General features: G+C 43.0%; 1 protein-coding gene across 13 annotated transcripts in view; it reads left to right on the top strand.

The window, feature by feature from the left end:
* The window catches only part of sox5 (SRY-box transcription factor 5), an 80,630-nt gene that overhangs the window by 51,062 nt on the left and 10,957 nt on the right, over positions 1-18,611 (top strand). For 10 of the 13 annotated variants that reach the window (XM_061761563.1, XM_061761569.1, XM_061761559.1 and 7 more), the window contains 3 exons: positions 1,978-2,063; positions 8,592-8,750; positions 15,521-15,713. In XM_061761563.1, the coding sequence (XP_061617547.1) occupies positions 1,978-2,063; positions 8,592-8,750; positions 15,521-15,713 (438 nt within the window). The remainder of the gene's footprint in view (positions 1-1,977; positions 2,064-8,591; positions 8,751-15,520; positions 15,714-18,611) is intronic. The other 3 variants (XM_061761565.1, XM_061761564.1, XM_061761566.1) reach the window with 1 other exon arrangement.

The raw sequence follows: 18,611 nt of genomic DNA, 5'->3' as shown, positions 1-18,611 counted from the left end.
CAGTATTCTCTCTGCTCTGTGGGAATCACAAATATTGCTGGAGTTAGTTGGGGATCTTCTCTGCCTCTGCTCTTAATTATGATGCATCCATTCCAGTAGAACTCTGTGCTGGTACTACACTGACGGCATGCAACTCTAAATCTGAACTTGCCTGTTTACTGTAAAAACCCATAAAAACGATCGCTTAAAAGGTGAAAAATGAACTGCGATATTGCAAGGGGATACTGTACCCAGAATAAAAACATGCACAGTGAGAACACGCAAGATGTGCGAACACTACCATGCTGCCTTAAACAATCATATTAAAACATTTTCAGGTGGAAGTGTTGTACCATTGTATTAATGTAGTTCACAATTGGACAAACTGAAGCACAGCAAACAAGGATTGAGGCTCTTATTCCCCAAAATTTTGTTGTCCTCCATCCTTCTTTTGTCATAGCGACCCTGCAGGAGCAGCACAAATATTAATCGGGCTCACCTTTGTCTGGGGAGCGATGAAAATAAAAAAAGTCTTCCAATATTTTTTTTTTTGGAGGGGGGGGGGGGGGGGAGGCTCTAAGAAATATATTTTAGGACCAGCGTTATATGGGAAAATATGTCAGGAAAGGAAATTTTGGCTCATGCCAGGACACATGCACATTTATTGTCCACAGTCAGTCTTACAAGTAATGCAGCCAAGAGAATGGTTATGATGGTTCAACCCCTAAAAAACATTCCCAGGTTGCAATGAAGAAGCACTTTTTTTTTAATTCAAAGAGGCTTCATTACGTACACATTCAGATTTACTTTGCATGACAATTAAGTACATGAGCAGCCCCCTTCAACTCTTGCAGAGTAATTACAGCTATCTGCACTTGTCACTATCACTATTAATTCAAGTCCATTTTTCCTCTTTTCCTCAATCATCAGCCCTGGCGGGATATAGAATGGCCACAAAATTAGGTACATGTGCACGTCATATCCAATAACGATAACATACAATCAGACCGCACAGCCTCATAGTGAAGTATTTCGGTCACCTTGTTTTAACGACACAAAAGCGTCATTATATGAGAAATACATCTCAGTACGAGGCGGCATGGTGATTGAAGACTCTAAATTGCCTGTAGGTGTGAATGTGAGTGCGAATGGTTGTTTGTTTAAATGTGCCCTGCGATTGGCTGGCAACCAGTTCAGGGTGTACCCCGCCTCCTCCCCAAAGATAGCTGGGATAGGCTCCAGCGACCCTCGTGAGGATAAGCGGCTTGGAAAATGGATGGATCTCAGTATGAGCCATTGTGGTTCTTGTAATATAATATGTCATTAGGTGGTGCAGGTGTAGCTAATGGCGTGTCCACTGAGTGCAGGTGATGACAATGGAGTAGGAGAACAGACAGTTGAGCCCCCCCCCCCCCAAATAAATGAAGAAAACGGGAGCAGATTGGTGCGATCGGTGGTGGCAGCTCTTAATGACAACACCGCGGCCCGCTTTATCAAAATCCCCTCACCTCACCGCTCTTTGTCAGGGGGTATTAGGGGAGGAAGACACACACAATCAGGCTTTTCATTAAGGACCGCGTGCACAAAGGCCAGCTTTAACAGCTGCATGGGGTGGGTGGGTGGGTGGGTTGAGGGCAAGCAGAAAAACAGGGATTTAATAGCTACCAGTGAACCCTGTGTTTGCTTCGTGTTCTTGCTAACTTACAGAAAAAGCTACTGATAATTGGGGTTGCAAAATTCTGGGAATTGTCAAATGTTCTACATTATTGGTAATTTATAGGAATAAACAAGAATCAAACAGGAGTTTACAAAATTGAAGGCTGCCTCTTAATCGTGAATGTAAATATCCATCGAGGAACTGTTCATCCAATTGGAATATTGACAAATAACATCTGCAATATGAGCTCCAATATTTGTCATCCAAATGTTGACGCGCTTGCCAAGAGTCACATGAACTTTCGAGACACCCTCATTCCTAAAATGATCTTCTTTGGACAGGTGACCCGTACCCTCTCCAGCTCATCCCCACCACAATGGCCGCAGCTGCTGCAGCCACACCTGGCCTGGGACCCCTTCAGCTCCAGGTATGGAGGTCACCCACTATGAGATTTCCATCTTCTGAATCCAATAATTATCGCTATATTAGTGGGAAATAAAAATCGAGGGACATGAATGAACCCCTCGGCTACCGCCATGTCATTATGGAACGTCAAGCAAAAATTTTCATCATGAAGTGATCCCATAGAAATGTGATACAATATTATAGACAGCTCACCCATTCGGGTTAAATAAGGTCAAGCGGTAGTATCGTACAATACATGCGCACCTGTTAGTCCAAACATGCCGCCGGGCCCATATGTGAAGCACTACGGGAAGAAATAGCAAAGCTGTGTGAAATTCTATCAGCGCGAACGTTTCCCAGCGCCACCGCTGATTTCATTATGACTGTGTGTGTTCAGCCCGGGAATAATGTCCTCAGATCACTGCTGCAATCTAGCTGTCCATATGTTCCTCCGTGTTCCGACTCACTTAAAATCTCAGCTTTGTCCACCCCCAAAAAAAAAAAAAAAGAAGAGGAAAAAAACATCTTCCATCCATCCACGTTTACACACACTTTCACACTTTCACACCCACACACACACACACTCACGTTGAGATTAAGGTTTTGTCAGAGATTTGGCCGGGCTCACCAAGTCTAAATATGGGAGGATTTCTTTTGGGATCATTGCATTTGATAAGGAGGTCTTTGGTCTTTAGGTCACCGTAGCGACAAGATACATTTTTGTGCTTACGCTGTAGATAGGTCTATCAAGAATCCTGCATTTACAAACATAATAATTCTCAGTTTTGATTGACGCTGTTTATTAGTGCAATTTTACACTGGGATAATTGGCCTTGTGTCGTGGTTGGTAAATAATGTACATCTAAAATAGCTAATGGGCCATTATCACAGTTTACTGTAATTAGTTTATCGTAATATGATTTTCCGATGAGAAAGAAACCCACAAGCCATAATAGCACTATCATTAGTTACAGTATATTGCTCACATTGTAGAACTAAATCATAGTGTCTGTGATGCATGAAATTAACATGCACTAATTAAATAAGTGGAGATCCAGAAATTGATAAGGCGGAAAATAAAATAAGTTGTTTTGTGTGGAAATACATCCAGACGCATATGAATAATACAAGAATCCTCCATCTTTGGATCGGATCACTTGTAAATAGGGGAACCAGTGCGGAATGCCGACCCCTTGCCCTGATTTTTAGAGCGAACGCATTGAAAGCTACAATAATGACAGGAAAGTATCCTTTGAGTGGTCCGACGTTCTGAGAAGAATGTATTAATCTCCTAACGATTTAAAGCTCTTTTTGCGTTAGTACAAATGGGAGTCGTTCTCACACTCAATGGCAGCTTAACGCCGCATCCTGCGCTCTTTTTTCAAGGCAACTGAGTGGACAAGGTTGGCATTTAGCATCTTAATCTGGGGGGGATGAGTGTGACGTTGTGCATTAGACTGTATAAATCTGACTCCCTTATTGACCCTTGATATTATTGATATTATCCACACAAATGGGCAGGGAAGGACAAGCGAGACCCGCAGATACAAATGCACTTTGGCGGGAGGGAAGCGAGAAGCGAGGATGCACGGAAAAGGTGGACGAAGAGGAGAATTGTGTGTGCGATTGTGAGTGTGTGCGGCTTAAAGAGGGTCAATGGCGTGGGTCAGGCATCATATGGAGAGGCAGATGTTGGAACATATTGTCCTGGATTACCGCGCTGTACACCGGAGGAATGGACGACAGGCTGACAACAGACAGGCGGGCGGGGAAAGGGAACCGTGAGGGACGTTGACAAAAGATACATGAGACACAGCAAACGGGAAATCAATCAGCGCGTGGTAGAATAGCTTCATGAATCAATACATCGGCACTGGCATTTGTTTGGTACACCTACAAACTCTAATAAGATCACATAGTATCAAGAACTCTGCTTAATAATGCTCTTTTTTTTTTTATTTGATGATACATGGAGCGGTATTTCATCCACTTTCTATTTATTATTTGAGTTTTTAGTGGTTGCAGTGCATCCTTCTGAGAGGTCTTTCTAATTTGGTCCTCTCACATGGCTAACTACAGGACAGTAACCAAATGCGTTCACCTATGACGTGCAGTCAAAAAGTAATCCCAATTTAACTTCAATAATTTGTTTTTTTTTCTGAAATTTGCACAGTTTGTAGTTGAAATACATGTTTGGATGTTTATTTGTTTCTTGATTGATTAAGCTTTCTTTAAGCCTGCACTCTTCCTGTCAACCATTTTGGAAATGACGTCATTGTGGAATGCCCGTCAGAAGCAAAGAACTGTGATTGAATTTCTTGCTTTGGAAAGTTTGTAAAACGTGGATGGGGAAACTGCAATAGGCTACAGCACAATCACAAAGTGGGAGTCCAGGATCATAGGCGAAGAACTAGAAACCGCTTTGAGTAACCTGCCTGACAAGCAAAGGAGCTTGTGATGTCATCAGGCTGGACAACCATAACCCATCAGATTATCACCTTTTTGGACCTTTAAAAGAAGGAGTTTCAGGAGGCGTTCAGCATTCTCTGAACAAGTTAAGCAAACTGTAAAAAAGAAAGTTTTATGAGGCTGGAATACATGCCATTGATCACCAATGGACAAATCGGTGTTGAGAAAAAGTGAGATTGTATTGAAATCCACACCTTTTGGGCTTTATTTCTATGCGTACATTGTCTTTCTATTGCAATAAATAGAAATAGAGAAAAATTGGAATCATTACTTTTTGACTGCCCCTCGTAGATTCAAGTGACTGTCCATTTGTGGATCTTTAGGATTGCCGCATTCTTCTTTTCTATTTTCATCTTTCACGCACGACAATTCCACATTAGCGGGCAGATGGACAGGAAGCGGGACAGACAGAAAGACAGACAGAGAGGAATCCATTAGAAGTTTTCGCACAATGGTCCGCAGTGTCCGGGTCAACAATAGCGGCCTCATTGAAGCGCCCGCCTAACTCTTGACGACAAAGAGCGAGTGGGTAACTGGTAATCTGACTAAAACCGCAGATTACTGACCACGAAGCATCTCACACAAACACACACACACACACACACGCTCACAAAGATAGCCAACAACTAAGATGACAAGCGATAAGTTGCACACATATACACACAATGCACACGACAAGAATAGTGCTCCCCCGCTATATTGTGGTTCATCAAAATTTGCGGTTTATAATGATCATTTTAATGGGTTTTTACAGTACAGTGAAGCCCCGCTGGTAATGGGGAATTAGCGAGGCCTGAGTAAGGGAAGATCCTCAACGCAGTGTAACATCGCTGCTTGGTGCTAAGATGGCACCAAAGCAGTATTTTATCTTAGACATGGCTTTGGCCTGAGCACATAAACAGCGGATAGAAATCGACTGTTCGAATGCCAAACGGCGATTAGGCGGGGGTTCACTGTAAATTTAGTTTAATGCCCTCGCCTGTGGGAAAGGAGAGCCACAATAGCCAATGCACTTTTCAGTCATTTATTCAACCCAAGGAGAACAGTAGAACGCAAACACGTGCACACTCACAAAGCAGCTGCTGTTGACCATAGCTCACACCCAAACACTCACACGCAGACTCGCGATATCCCAACATTAGGCCCCGCCTCTTAAAGGGACATATCTAAACATCTATCATCTATTTAACTATATAAAAATATATTCCTTGCAATGAATTGGGGTTCACCATAGTAAAACGAAAGACTTATCACAGTCAATTTTCGCATGACACCTTGTGGGCTCTTGTCAATAGTGCTCAGCCTGGACATGCTTGCACACGCACACACGCACACAAAAACACACGTGTATGCAGATGTGCCATTGCAGAGGATTAAAACCAACAACAACAAAAAAGCGAGGAGATGGTTGTCACAGTTCAAACACACACACACACACACACACGTGCGTCTGAGGAGTGACATTTCAAATTCCTTATTCTTATCCAACAACTATGATTGCATTTCCCCCGTCTTATTTGTTGATTCACCGTGTGTGTGTGTGTGTGTGTGTGTGTGCGTATGTGTGTGTGTCACCGCGCTTGTGCTCCTCCAGTCATCCCAGGGGGCTTTGCGCTGTCACTTCCTGTTTGTTGACATGCACGCCGTTGTGGCGACGCTCTGGGCGTACTCGGCAGTGCCTCTGCCCTCTGTTGCGTATGTGTGTGCGTGCAAGTGTGTGTGTGTGTGTGTACGATTGCACGCCGGCCCATTGAGCAAGCTTTGAGTGACGGGAGCTGGCCTTGTAATGGAACTCAATTCAGTCTGCAAATAAAGCGGCCTTTGAAGCACTGGTCCGAATATGGCAGGACACACACACATTGCGCCTGTGGTCCACTCGCTAGGGGGTGTGGCCGGTGGGAGGGTGATGGGCAGAGGAGGAGGGGGCCACCTCAGTGGGTGCCGAGCCACACAGGGCAGTTAATTGAAGCTGAGGCTGATCTGATCTCAGCGAGCTGGCCCTCGTCGCAGGACAGCCAGAACCCGCTCCAGGAAAAGCCACCCCCAGACCCTGCCCCCACCCACACCACACCCCCCCATTGGTGCGCACACCGGTGGCAGCGCTTCCTGTCTACCTGTCTCAATTAAACTCCCTCCCCTCTGAGTCGGGAAGAGCAGCAGATGCTGCGACTCCAAGCGGGGATGTATTAGCAAAACGCACAAGCGTCTATTGACAATAAAAGTCATCTATACTTTTTGACATAATTTTAATGACGAGTTTGTTGTTCCCATTCAGTTTAAATGGAAACCTATACACGGAATGCATTGGGTATAAAAACATTAAAAAAATTCTTTAAAAAATCTCATCTATCTGACAATTTGAAAGTAATATGTTAGCTACTTAATATACAGGCTAGGGTCAGAAGCTGTAATGTGAAACCAGGCTTGATCCAAATTCAAATTTAGCATGTGGAAATGCATCGAGACACTAATCATTTACTAGCTGTGAGTGTAGCCAGAAACTGGAACAGTAAAGCAGGTTTGATCCAAATTCCAATTTCCATTCCATCCGTTTTCAATACTGCTAATAAGGACATCATTAGGGTCATGGCTGCAGCATTTTCCAGCTGACTTTTGGCGAGGGGTGATGTACGCCGTGGACCGGTCGGCAACCGATTGTGATACACTTGTAGACAACCGACCATTCACACTCCCAATCACAACAGGAAGATCCACAGAAAACGCACAAAAGCATGGGGAGAACATACAAACTCCACACAGTAAGGCTTAAACATCAAAACTGTTAGGCTGACATGCTAACCACTACCTCGCCGTGCTGCCCTTCACGAAGATTTTGTCATTTATAATGCATAGCTGTGAACGCACCCGTTCACTCCTACCTTTATTGCCTGCGTGCTGGGCTCTTATTCGTAAAGCTGTGACAAACTCCCAGCGTATATTGTCAGTGACAGACAGTGGATTATACCCCATTCAAATATGAGTTTCTCCCAAACAGTTTTTTTTTTTTTTTTTTTTTTACCCCGCTTCATGCCAGCTCAATTGACTCACTCCTATTTGTCTTCAGAGAGACAAATGTCTGTATCAAGACAGCAGAGGGGATCGGGAGTTACGGCGGCTGTCGGGGCTGACGGAGAGAGCTGCAAACAGACAGAAAGATGGAGTAAGAGAGAGAGGAGAATAGCAAAGACAGCAACTCTTCCTTGGCCATTTGCATAAACCGGCCTTTGTTTGACGCCGGTGGCCGGCCGCCAAGCCCCAACAGAAGGACGGAAGTTTAACTATATATATATTTTAAAAAAGAAGACGAAGGAAGAAGAAAACAGCCTTCCAGAAAACAAAATCAGAAATAAATAATAACAATCTTAACTATTTAAAAAAAAAAAATACATCTGTTCATTCCCGCAAAAGCGAGCGCGCTCTTGCTCTTCAGAAGCGGGAGCGACAATTCGTCGAAAAAAGCAGCATCTTGGAGATTTGTATTAAGCCACATGAAAGAGACGAGGGATACTGAAGCCTCTTCCAAGTTGTTGGAAAGACCGGCCAGACACTGTTTAGTGTTATTCACTGTTATTACATAAATAGTCCCACAATATAATGCTGTTTAATTAAATGCGTAGATAATGGTGGGAAGCTGTGTTTTGTTCTACTCTTAAAGCTTATTTAATTAGCAAAAAATAGAGTGAAAAGAGTGGAGAGTTACAAGTTTTTTTTATTTGGTTTCCACCTTGAGCAACACACGCGACGTGACCTCGATATCCCCAATGTTTTCCCTTTCTCCCACGATGCACCTGGAGGGGACATCTCTGGGCCTGTCAGAGAGGCTGTTAGCACTGCTCCCATGGGGGGAAGGAAAGAGGAAAAGGAGGGAGGGAGCAGTGATGTCCCTTTCTGTCTCGCACAAACACAAGCCCAGCCACTAATGGCCTTTTCTTATTGAGCTTTTTAGCTGGCCTCTTCTTCTTTTTTGTTTGTGCGCGCTCTGGTATTCATTTATTCATGTTGCCCCTTTCTCCTCCTTTTGCCCCGTCTTCTTTTTCGTCCACCCCCCTCTTTTTTTTGGTTTTCCCTCCTGACACTGCAGCAGTTGTACGCGGCTCAGCTGGCGGCCATGCAGGTCTCCCCCGGGGCCAAGCAGCACGGCCTGGCGTCCCAAGCCAACCTGGGCACGCACTCCCCGCCCACCAACACACACTCGCAGAGCGACAAGGGCCGCAGCTCCCCGCAACCAAACAAGACCAAGGTAAACACAAGAAAGTGCGCTTGTGTGGTAATACTAGAAAAAAAGCCAGTGAATGTGCAGGATCAATATATTTTCAAGGTGTTTCTCCACAATTTGTTCTTTCAAAAAGTGGAATTGATAGACCTCTCCCAAGGCTAGACTCCTGTGTCCTCTAGGTGGCCGTAATAGCCTATGACGGAATGTCAAAATGATATTTTAAAAAATATATATTTTTAATCCTAGTTTTTTATATATTTTTTTCACATAAGTAGATATTTTTTCTTGATTCATAATACACTTGAAATGGATCCCCAGTCAAAAAAAAAGTCAACGTGCCCTAATATAGCTATAATGTGAGAACAAAACACGGCAATAATTTGTGGCCACAAAAGAATTTAAAAAAAAAAAAAAAAACATTACTCAAACAAAAATAAAAAAAATTCAAAACAAATTGCTTCACAATAAAAGCAGTCAATGAACAAAATTAAATTTAGCAATTTATACAAAGTAAAATACTTCGAGAAAATGAATAAGTAAAAACATAGATGATAAAAAAATTGAATAAAACCAACACTATTAAGATAGGGTCAAACGATAAAAGTGAGTCTTCAGAGATTTTAAAGCAGACACTGATTACTACTAATAATAATACTGAATGAAAGAAACGGTAAGGTAAAGGACAGCGCAAATTGCAGTTTCTAGCAATGGCGCGCTTCATTTGCTTGCCAAGACATCCAAATTGTTCTTGGGAATGCTATTAAACTTGCAAATTAGTATTTCGTACACAAATTATATCTATATTATGGCCACTATTACAAAATAATAATAATAATCCAATGTCATGTCTCAGCCTCTGTAGACCCGTAATAACAATCATACATTTGTAGGCATTAACGAAAGGTGCAGCTCATGAATTAGGTCCATAATAAGCAAATAAATCCACATTTTATAGTCTGGCTACTGTAAAAAGAGTGTACAGTAAAAGATATTAGTGTAAAAAAAAAAAATCCAATTACCAACCCCCTTTAGCTTCAGTACAAAGTACAGTGCTGTGTTAAATAAATGATCACGAAGGGCATTTTGTTGAGTGCATTCCTCCTCCAAATTGAATTTATTTTAAAAAAAAAAAGAAAGAAAAAAAAGAAAGAAAACTCGGCTGATTTTTTTTTTTTGTGTTTTTGGTGAATGGAACAGACCCAAAATTCAATTAGTTCTTTTTTTGGCTCATGCCGCACCCCCTCCACCCACTCGGTTCAGTAAAAATTGGCCAAGTTGCATCCTTGGCTGTGCTCAACCTCTACAAGAGGATCCTAATTATATTACAAACATTTGCTGTAAATCATATCAAGAATTACAGACACAATTACAGGCGGCATTTGCATTAATTGCCTAGCTAGGGGTATATTATGTACGTTGGCTTTTTCTAGTTTTACAACACAAACACTGTCAATGTTTGTTAATGTGACGTGTGCATGGTCCCCCTCTTGTTTGGAGTTTGCCTCTTTACCGTCTTCTCTTACCAAACAATCACCTTTCCTGATTAAAAAAAAAAAAAAACTCAGCACGTCAACCAAGCACAACGCAGTCCAGACGTATTGCTGTTTGTGCCATTTTCTCAGCTGGCTGGCCAATAGTGGCGGCAGGAATCCAAGTGGATTTCAGTGAATATGTGGTCAGCCTTTGGGACCTTGACCAGCCATCCATACACACACACACACACACACACACACACACGCACGCACACACACGCGCGCACACACTTTCCTACCCCGCTGCACAGAAGACCAAATAGTCCTTATGTGGATTTAGTCGGAAAACCTAAGCACACCATTACAAACAAGACATTCTACAATGACAATGTTATACTATGTTACAAAATAACCATATCAATTGGTAAAGGCAATATGTCCATAACATACATGAACCCTTTTTAGGTCTTTTTAGCACTTTTAGTTCATTGGAAAGTACCATGGATCACTTATCTTATTAGTCACATTAAATTGCTCCTTTAAAAAAAAAAAATCTAAATGTGTTATTATTGTCATTATGTTTTATTTCATGACAATATTTATTTGCTGATTAAAAGGAATATATTACTTATACAGGGTTCATTTAAGACACTCAATTATGCTGCCTTTCAGATAACTGAGAAGTTTGAAATTGCACATTTCTGATGATAGGAATGCAGTGAACACCTCATATTTGCGGTTTGGCATTGTTTGGAGACTATTCTCCTCCCTTTTTTGCTGAAAACAGAAATGTTTGCAGTTTTATTGCTCAGTCCACTACAGTGTCTAATATTTTTCTTTTAAAAAATGCTTTGGTGCAATCTTGTGGCGTCTTGCTGCCAGGGAACTGTTCAGAGGTGATGGGAGGAGCTTCACTTAGTCAGCGGTTAATGCAGTGGTGCCCTGACTTTTTCATGAAGTTTCATGATCACACCTGTAACTCGGAACACTCAAATCATCTTTCCCCATTGAAATGAATCGAAATGTCATTAATTAGTTCCAGTGACCCAAAGAACAGCAGAATTTTTTGTTAATGAGAAAAATAACACTCTATAGTTTTATAATGTATGAAAACATAAAGTAATAGAATTAAATTAAACGAATTAAACAGTTGGTGCATTATGATTCCATGCTTCAGTGCCTATTGACATTGTGCAGTTCCTTCTGGTTTGTGCGAGTCAGCCACCAGGGGGCGGTATAATACTTACAAAGTAAATACACAAAGATGACGGCCTTCTTCTAAACTCAGTAAGCTGCAGTAAAATGTTTCATTTTTCGCAAAGGATGAAGAATATATCCCTGTGAGTATTGTCTGTATAAATGTGTTGCTGCACCGTTTGAGTTCAGATGTCCATTGCTTAAAGGGTTATAGTCTATAACCTTTGCATTCTGTGTTAGCATTAAGATAGCATATTTTCGTAAGTTATGCGATTGACGACAGGGCTCAGTCCCTATCTGAGACAGTAACTGAATACAGACTCCCAGATACAGTCCTGTGATGCCACACAAAAATGTCGACGCCCGAGGAGATGCCCCCAAAAGACTGTAAAAGTCTACATAAACTCTATTTATGTATATTTACTGGCCAGTAAAGAAATTGCAATTTAACACCAACTTTTCCGCATGGAAATGTGCGTGTAGATTGCAGAACTCCCAACAGTCTCGACAAATCAAGACTGATAATGGCTGTCTGCCATTTTGATTCATTTATTTTTTGTTCATGTGCTTTGAGGTCAGGAGTGAGGATATTCCCACTTTCCCATCAGTCTTGAATGCAACAAAAAGAAAGAAAGAAAGAAAAAAACACTTGAAAATTCTCACGAGAACAATTCTGTTGACAAGCAGGGTCACATCCTGACTGTGTGCACAACGACATCATCACCAGCACAAACATACTTCCACCGCCCCACACGTCTTATTACCATATATATGGACTTGGGCTGACCCCAAAGCGCTGTGGCCTGTGGCGGAGAAGCCGTAATAACCTCCCCCTTGCCCAGCGAGAGCGGCTGACGCGCGCGGACCCCGACGGGCCCCGTGGAGCCCAAATGGCCAAGTGACCGCTGCGCTCCCCTCTCATCCCTTCTATCATCCGCTCTTTTACCGCCCTCTCTCTCCCGCTCGCTCTTTGGGTGAGTGACATGTATATTTCAGAGGCGCCTTTCCCCCTGTGGGCTCTGTCTCAGGTCTCGAGTCATTTAGAGACCCGCTGCCTGCCTTTGCTCACAGCTGTTTGGACTCAGGCACACATCGCTTAAGTGCTTTACCCTCGGGTGAGACACTGGCACGCACATACACACACACACACACAAAAGCATACACACACAGGTGTTGAAGAAGGCACCATGGCACACTAGTACACACTTGCACAAATCACTGCTGCATACAGGCAGTGTTCTTTACGCAAGACTACACCTTTGGATTTACAATGTATGCGCCATATGGAGCGCAGAAGAAACAAAACTACTGTCACAAAACAATTGACCTAATTACAGATTTTTCTGATTCATTTATTTTCTTTTTTTTCCCCATTTGCTTTTTCATTACACCCCAAAAAATGCACTCACTCTTTGACTGGCCTTTACGTGGACACAAACTGTTTTTTGTTTAGCTTCAGGTGTTAATTGACATATTGTAGATTCAAGTCTAATAAGTTAAAGAAAATAACATTATACTTAGCCCCCTAACTAGCCTGCTCATTGCTGCGTGTTTGCAAAGGTTCTGACTGTTTTTTCCAACATTTTCCTAACACAGCTGACCAAAGGATTCAACATTCATCCATCTTATCGACTGTCACTGGTTTTGCAGCATAAATCCACTGCTGTGATGTTTAGAGGGCATTTAACACTACCTTGATGCAGTGACAGCGTCATTGCGAGCGGGGGCATTCATGGGCCTTGCCCTCAATGCAGCCTTTCTGTGCCAAACTTGCTAAAAAATTTAATCTATGCGTAAATCTACTTAAGCCACTAACACTGAGATACGGATAAAATAAGAATCAAAACAAAACAAAAAAAACAGTGTTGATCATTTAAATATGTCAGATGATGTCAAAGTACTGTAAACACGGCAATGCATCTGATGGCTATGCCAAGTGAACTGACTGCTTTCAACATGTTGCGCCTCCACGGCAATATGCGAGAATTCCTTCTCCACTCTGAGAAGCGTGTTTTCAGACTACAAGTGCAGATTCTTTTAAAAGTTAATTGTCCATTTTGCAATTAATTGGTTACTTCTCAACCAAAACCCCCAAAATATATGAGACAAAGAGTGAGGACATATTGGGGTCTAGCCGTCAGCTTTTTCTGTGCTGTTGGAATACAAATTGGTGTAAAATCTCAAGTACGTGAAAATGCATTTTAATTCAATTATATATGACACTTAAACGCATGTCTGGTCGAGGGACGTGGGAGGAACAAAATGCATTAGTTGTGCATGGGGACGGTACACATAAAACACCGGCATGTACATTCATCTGACCAGGATAAACTACTTCATCACACACACACACACACACACACACACACGCGCACACACATCCTCCTCTGTCCTTCTGGCACTCGCTTGTCACTCTACGTGTTTTCCGTCTCGAAGCTTGAGACTGTTTCACCAGCCAAGAGAGACACAAAAGCAATTGTATTAATTCGACATTCCAAGCCTTTCAGAGGCTTCGGAGGCCTCACACAGACACACACAAACACACACACAGTCACACACACGCATAAGATTTAGAGCTTGTTGAACAATGTCTCGCACACACATGTCCACACAACAAGTCGGTCCAAGCCTCTCAGGCTGACTGTCGAAACTAATTCTTCCACAGTGGCATAATGCAGGTTGGCCACCTTCCCACCATAGGATTTGGCTTGGCTCAGGGAGGAAATTCCCCCATCCACTGTACAAGACGCATTATCTATTTGTAATAAATATTCAAATGCATTCCCCAGCCAAAGCCCACCATAATATGGGTCAGGATTGAGAAGATCCCAGCTCAGTTTTTTTTTTCCTCCCCTACTTTCCTCTGTTCTCCTCTCGTCCTCCTCCTCAGCCCATTGTCTCACTGAAGGCATCTTTGGGGGGGGGGGGGTCTCTGTCGATTTAGTGAGGACCCCCCCTAATGAAGGACAATCCGGTTAGGCCTCAACGCGCACACACAGCCTTCCAAAGTGTTGCTCACATGCAGGCACGTACCCATGCAGGGGGCTTAATTGGAAGGGCTTAATTGAGTTGTGAGGGGCTCATAAGGCTTAAGGAGTGGGAATCAGTGGAAGTCGGCCTTAATGAGTGGATATATACCCCCGCACCCCATCCACCCCCTACGCACGCAGGACTTGAATCCACTGTATTGTACTGCTCGGCCTAAGCAGCAATTAGAGTACAAGAAAATAAAGAAACAGAATGTCTCTATTCCGTGAGATTGAAAAATTGCCGCACGATGGCCAGAAGTGGAATTTATTTGAAAATGTCATATTTTAACTCATTGCAGACATTATCCATCCTTTGCCTCACGTTACCTTCTAATGGCGGTGTTTTAATCACGCCAAGTGATCTGAATACATCCTGTCTTCCTGTCACATGAAGCTCCCACCCCGATTGGATTAGGTCAACAGCAGGGGTGATGTTGCCATGACAATAAACGCGATAACAACCCCCGGGTGTTGTGTTTTGCAGTTGTCGACACAACGTCACACACACTTATTGTCATGCGAACGCAGGCCATTCATTTAGACTAACGAGTGCACTTAAAATATAGAAAGCCGGCATCTTAATATCCCCATTCAAACAAGCACATAAAATGTGATGAATCGGTTGCGGTGGCAGGTCACGGCCATGAAGGTTGATCATTACTTGCGGAAGAACAAGCACATTGTTGGAGCGGATACTTGTCGTGTTGCTGACATTTGCCGAATGACGCCATTTCCGTTTTGTGTGGAAAAGTTCAAGGAACCGCATCTTTGTGCATGTTGTCCAAAGGCCTGCATGTGGCATGTGCGCGTCCGTCCCCACCCGTTGGAAGGGTGGCTTGACTGCAATTGGACTTGTTTGGTTTTGCATGTGAATGGCAGTGGTTTGCACCGAAATGTCCCATTTATTCCCCTTGCGATGAGCTGTTTGGGCAGTGGCATGCACCGAATCATCTGTCCAGCCAAATTTGCCTTAGATTGCTGTGCATGGGCTCCGTTTTTTTTTTTTGTTTTTTTTTGCAAGCGGCGAGAAAGTCTGTCTCCCGCTCCCAAATTCCTCGTCACAGCGGGCCACACTGTGCTGTTTTGGTTTTTGCAGGACAGTGAGGGTGCACAGCCACTGAACCTGTCGGCCAAGCCTAAGGCATCCGAGAGCAAGTCACCCAACTCCCCCCCAACTTCCCCACAGGTCCCTGCTGCCGCTGCCGCCAAGCTGGGCCCCGCCGGCTCCATGAAGCACAGTGTCGCCCCCTCCAGCATCGGAGGACCTCCGGCCAGAGTCAGCTCGATAGGTTGGTGAACTCTTTGTACACTCCGAACATTGCAACACACACTTTGACACATCACACCCATGTTTAGATATGCCTACCACAAATATAAACAATTAGAATACCACTCATTAATTACTCACGGATTTTCGCTATACGCGGCAGTGCTTGGACTCTATCCCCCACGAATAGAGGGAGTTCGCTGTGTTGTGTGTGTGCGTATATATGTATGAATGTGGATATAACTTGACATAATTTAATGTGTTTATTCATTCACTGCCATTGGCGGCTATAGAAGTCAAATGTCCATGTTAACTGTGAGGGCTGGCAGTGAATGAGGTAAATACCAATCGGTGTATTTTGATGACATCAAGCTCGCATTGGCTATCGCAGATTTTTATCCACATTTGGAAATAGCCTGAATATATCAGATTCCATGTGGTTTTTTTTTTTTCTCCTATTGATGCTGCCATGACTCATATCCAAATTGTGTCACTTGAGCCATGCGACGTAAATCCACATTTTTAAAGGCAACATTCCTGGATGTGCTGTTGGCACACACGACCAAAATAGCACTGTTCCTTGCAAGTGTCGGCATTGTCGCTCGCGTAATCATCCCCAACCATATGCACCCTCACACGCGTACATGAAATACGACATAAATGAATCACCGTTTTGTCTGCTTAATCCATTTTTCACGCCACGCTGATAGTTCAAATATTTCACATATGTAACAGGCTATAATTAGTGTGTTTGTGTTGTGTGTTTTTTTCCTCCACTCCTCCGTGTCACTATTTGCCTGCGGGGCCCACTGCATTGTTATGTGTTTATTAGTGACTGAAAGAGACAGAGAGACATGAAGTGGTGATGGGGGAGGGTAGAGGAAAAAAAATGGGCGTTAATCCCCCATCCTTTTTTTTTTTTGAAGCGGGGGAATAATAAAACGAGGCACGTATGACAGACAGGAGGTATCACCAATGAGATTAGACAAGCCTCTTACATGAGCCAGGACAGTGCAAACACCCTCCGTTAATGACACAATGACTCACACATGCACACACAACTCAAGCACGCACAAATGCTCGCACAAACACAATCGCTCCTCCCATGTGCAAAATAGGCCGTCACCCCCCCATCTGACTTCTTGGCGAATCTCACTGTTTTTCAACAAATCTGAGGATTTAATATCAGATTAGTGGATTTGCGGTCCCAGATGTTTTTTGTTCGGGAAAAATGGATTACAGTGTTTAAAGTTTGTGTGTGATCCCAGTGGAATATTCGGATGCTTTTGTGATGAGCCGCCGCCACCACGGGGCCATCTGTTGCCGTTGAGTTTACCCGGTCACCAGTGCATTTGTTACTCTGGCTTGTCGGCGTATTAGGGTTCTTGTTGCGGGTTCAGAGGGGATTGGAGGGCTGGACAAATTGGAAAAGAGTCTTGACGCGCTCGTTTTGATATGGCCGTGGGTTTGTTGGGATGTGTGTGTCACAAAAAGTGTCTTTTTCACATTTCCATTTTTCACTAGTATTTAGTAGGATATTGATGAAACGTAGTGTGCTCTTTTTATTTCAATCACCTAGGTGAAATGCATTTTAAATGGAATTTGTGTTTCGAAGATTTAGGCAATAAATGTGTACGACAGAATCAGTAATAGACAGATATTTTATCTCATGACGGAAATTAAAACATTTTGTGAACCCATTGCAATTCTTATTGAGGCTTTAAGCCTAGAAAATGATTATATTCAAGTCATTCATTGAACTTTTGTATCTTTTCCCACATTTTTAATCAATACTATCATATTAATAATGATCATGTCAGTAAAATGTGCTTTAAATTAATAGTCACACGATGCTACTCCCATTTACTGAGGCATGTAGCATAGTTTGTAACTTTAAAAAAAAATCCGCTTTTTCATATTTGTTAAAACACTTATGGGCTCATCTTGTCTATCAAATCTGATAGCACCTGAGAAAAAACAACCAATCAGAGCGGGACGGCATGACTTACTTTGATAATGCTTTTGCATAAGAAAAGGATGTGACTTTCCTTTACAGTCACAGGTTTTCTGATCACTTTCAATAATAATGCACTTAATAACTGAATAAGTCATAATAAGGGCAGGTATGTGGTATCAACATCTCTCCATCCCTCATTCTCTCGGCGAACAGACTCAGGGGCATGTCTTTCTCTTGTTCTGTCTCCCCATCCCAATCTCTCCGTCCATCCATCTTCCCATCTGAAGTCAAATTGAAGGCCTGTCACTGCCTTCAATTTCAAACTCTTTTTTTGTGTGTGTCTGTGTGTGTTTGTCGCTGTCACAAAAGTTCCCCATTGCTGTCACGAGTGCTTTTGTGGTCCAAAATGCTCTTTGCCTGTCGGGAGTGATTAGGAAGGGGAAAATGTGTGTAGTGAAATAGAGAGAGAGAGAGAAACACAACCCTCCCCCTCTATCTGGGTCACATACACTTGTCTGGATGGTTGGCATCACTGTCATTTTTTTACACACACACACACACACACTGATTTGTATAAGAAGAACTCCCCCCGCCCCTTTTTTTTTTTTTTAGATTAAAATTGACTGCCACCTGATTCCTTCACTTTCTTCTTTTTTCGGCTCCTCTCACATCCAGATTTCCCCGACTTCTAAAAGGAGTTCACGGCTCTGTCATTACCAATCTGAAGCTGGTAATCTGGCCTGAGATGGCATAAGCGGGGGCGTCTTAGCGCAGATAAAGGCCCCATAAACCAGCAGCGGCTCTTTGTTAGCGGCTGACACAAGTGATGGGGAACTTTGAGGGGTTACCTGGCTGCCCCCTCTGGACATACGCGCACTCACATTGTGTGGGAAGTGTAATTAAATGTTGCTGTTTTCTTTCCATGTGAATGCACATTTGTACATGCTTAGGTCTGAGGGCAGG

The sequence above is a fragment of the Phyllopteryx taeniolatus genome, chromosome 22 (assembly GCF_024500385.1).
Source record: "Phyllopteryx taeniolatus isolate TA_2022b chromosome 22, UOR_Ptae_1.2, whole genome shotgun sequence".
In the NCBI taxonomy this organism is placed as follows: Eukaryota; Metazoa; Chordata; class Actinopteri; order Syngnathiformes; family Syngnathidae; genus Phyllopteryx; species Phyllopteryx taeniolatus.
This window is presented reverse-complemented; position numbering and strand designations above follow the sequence as displayed.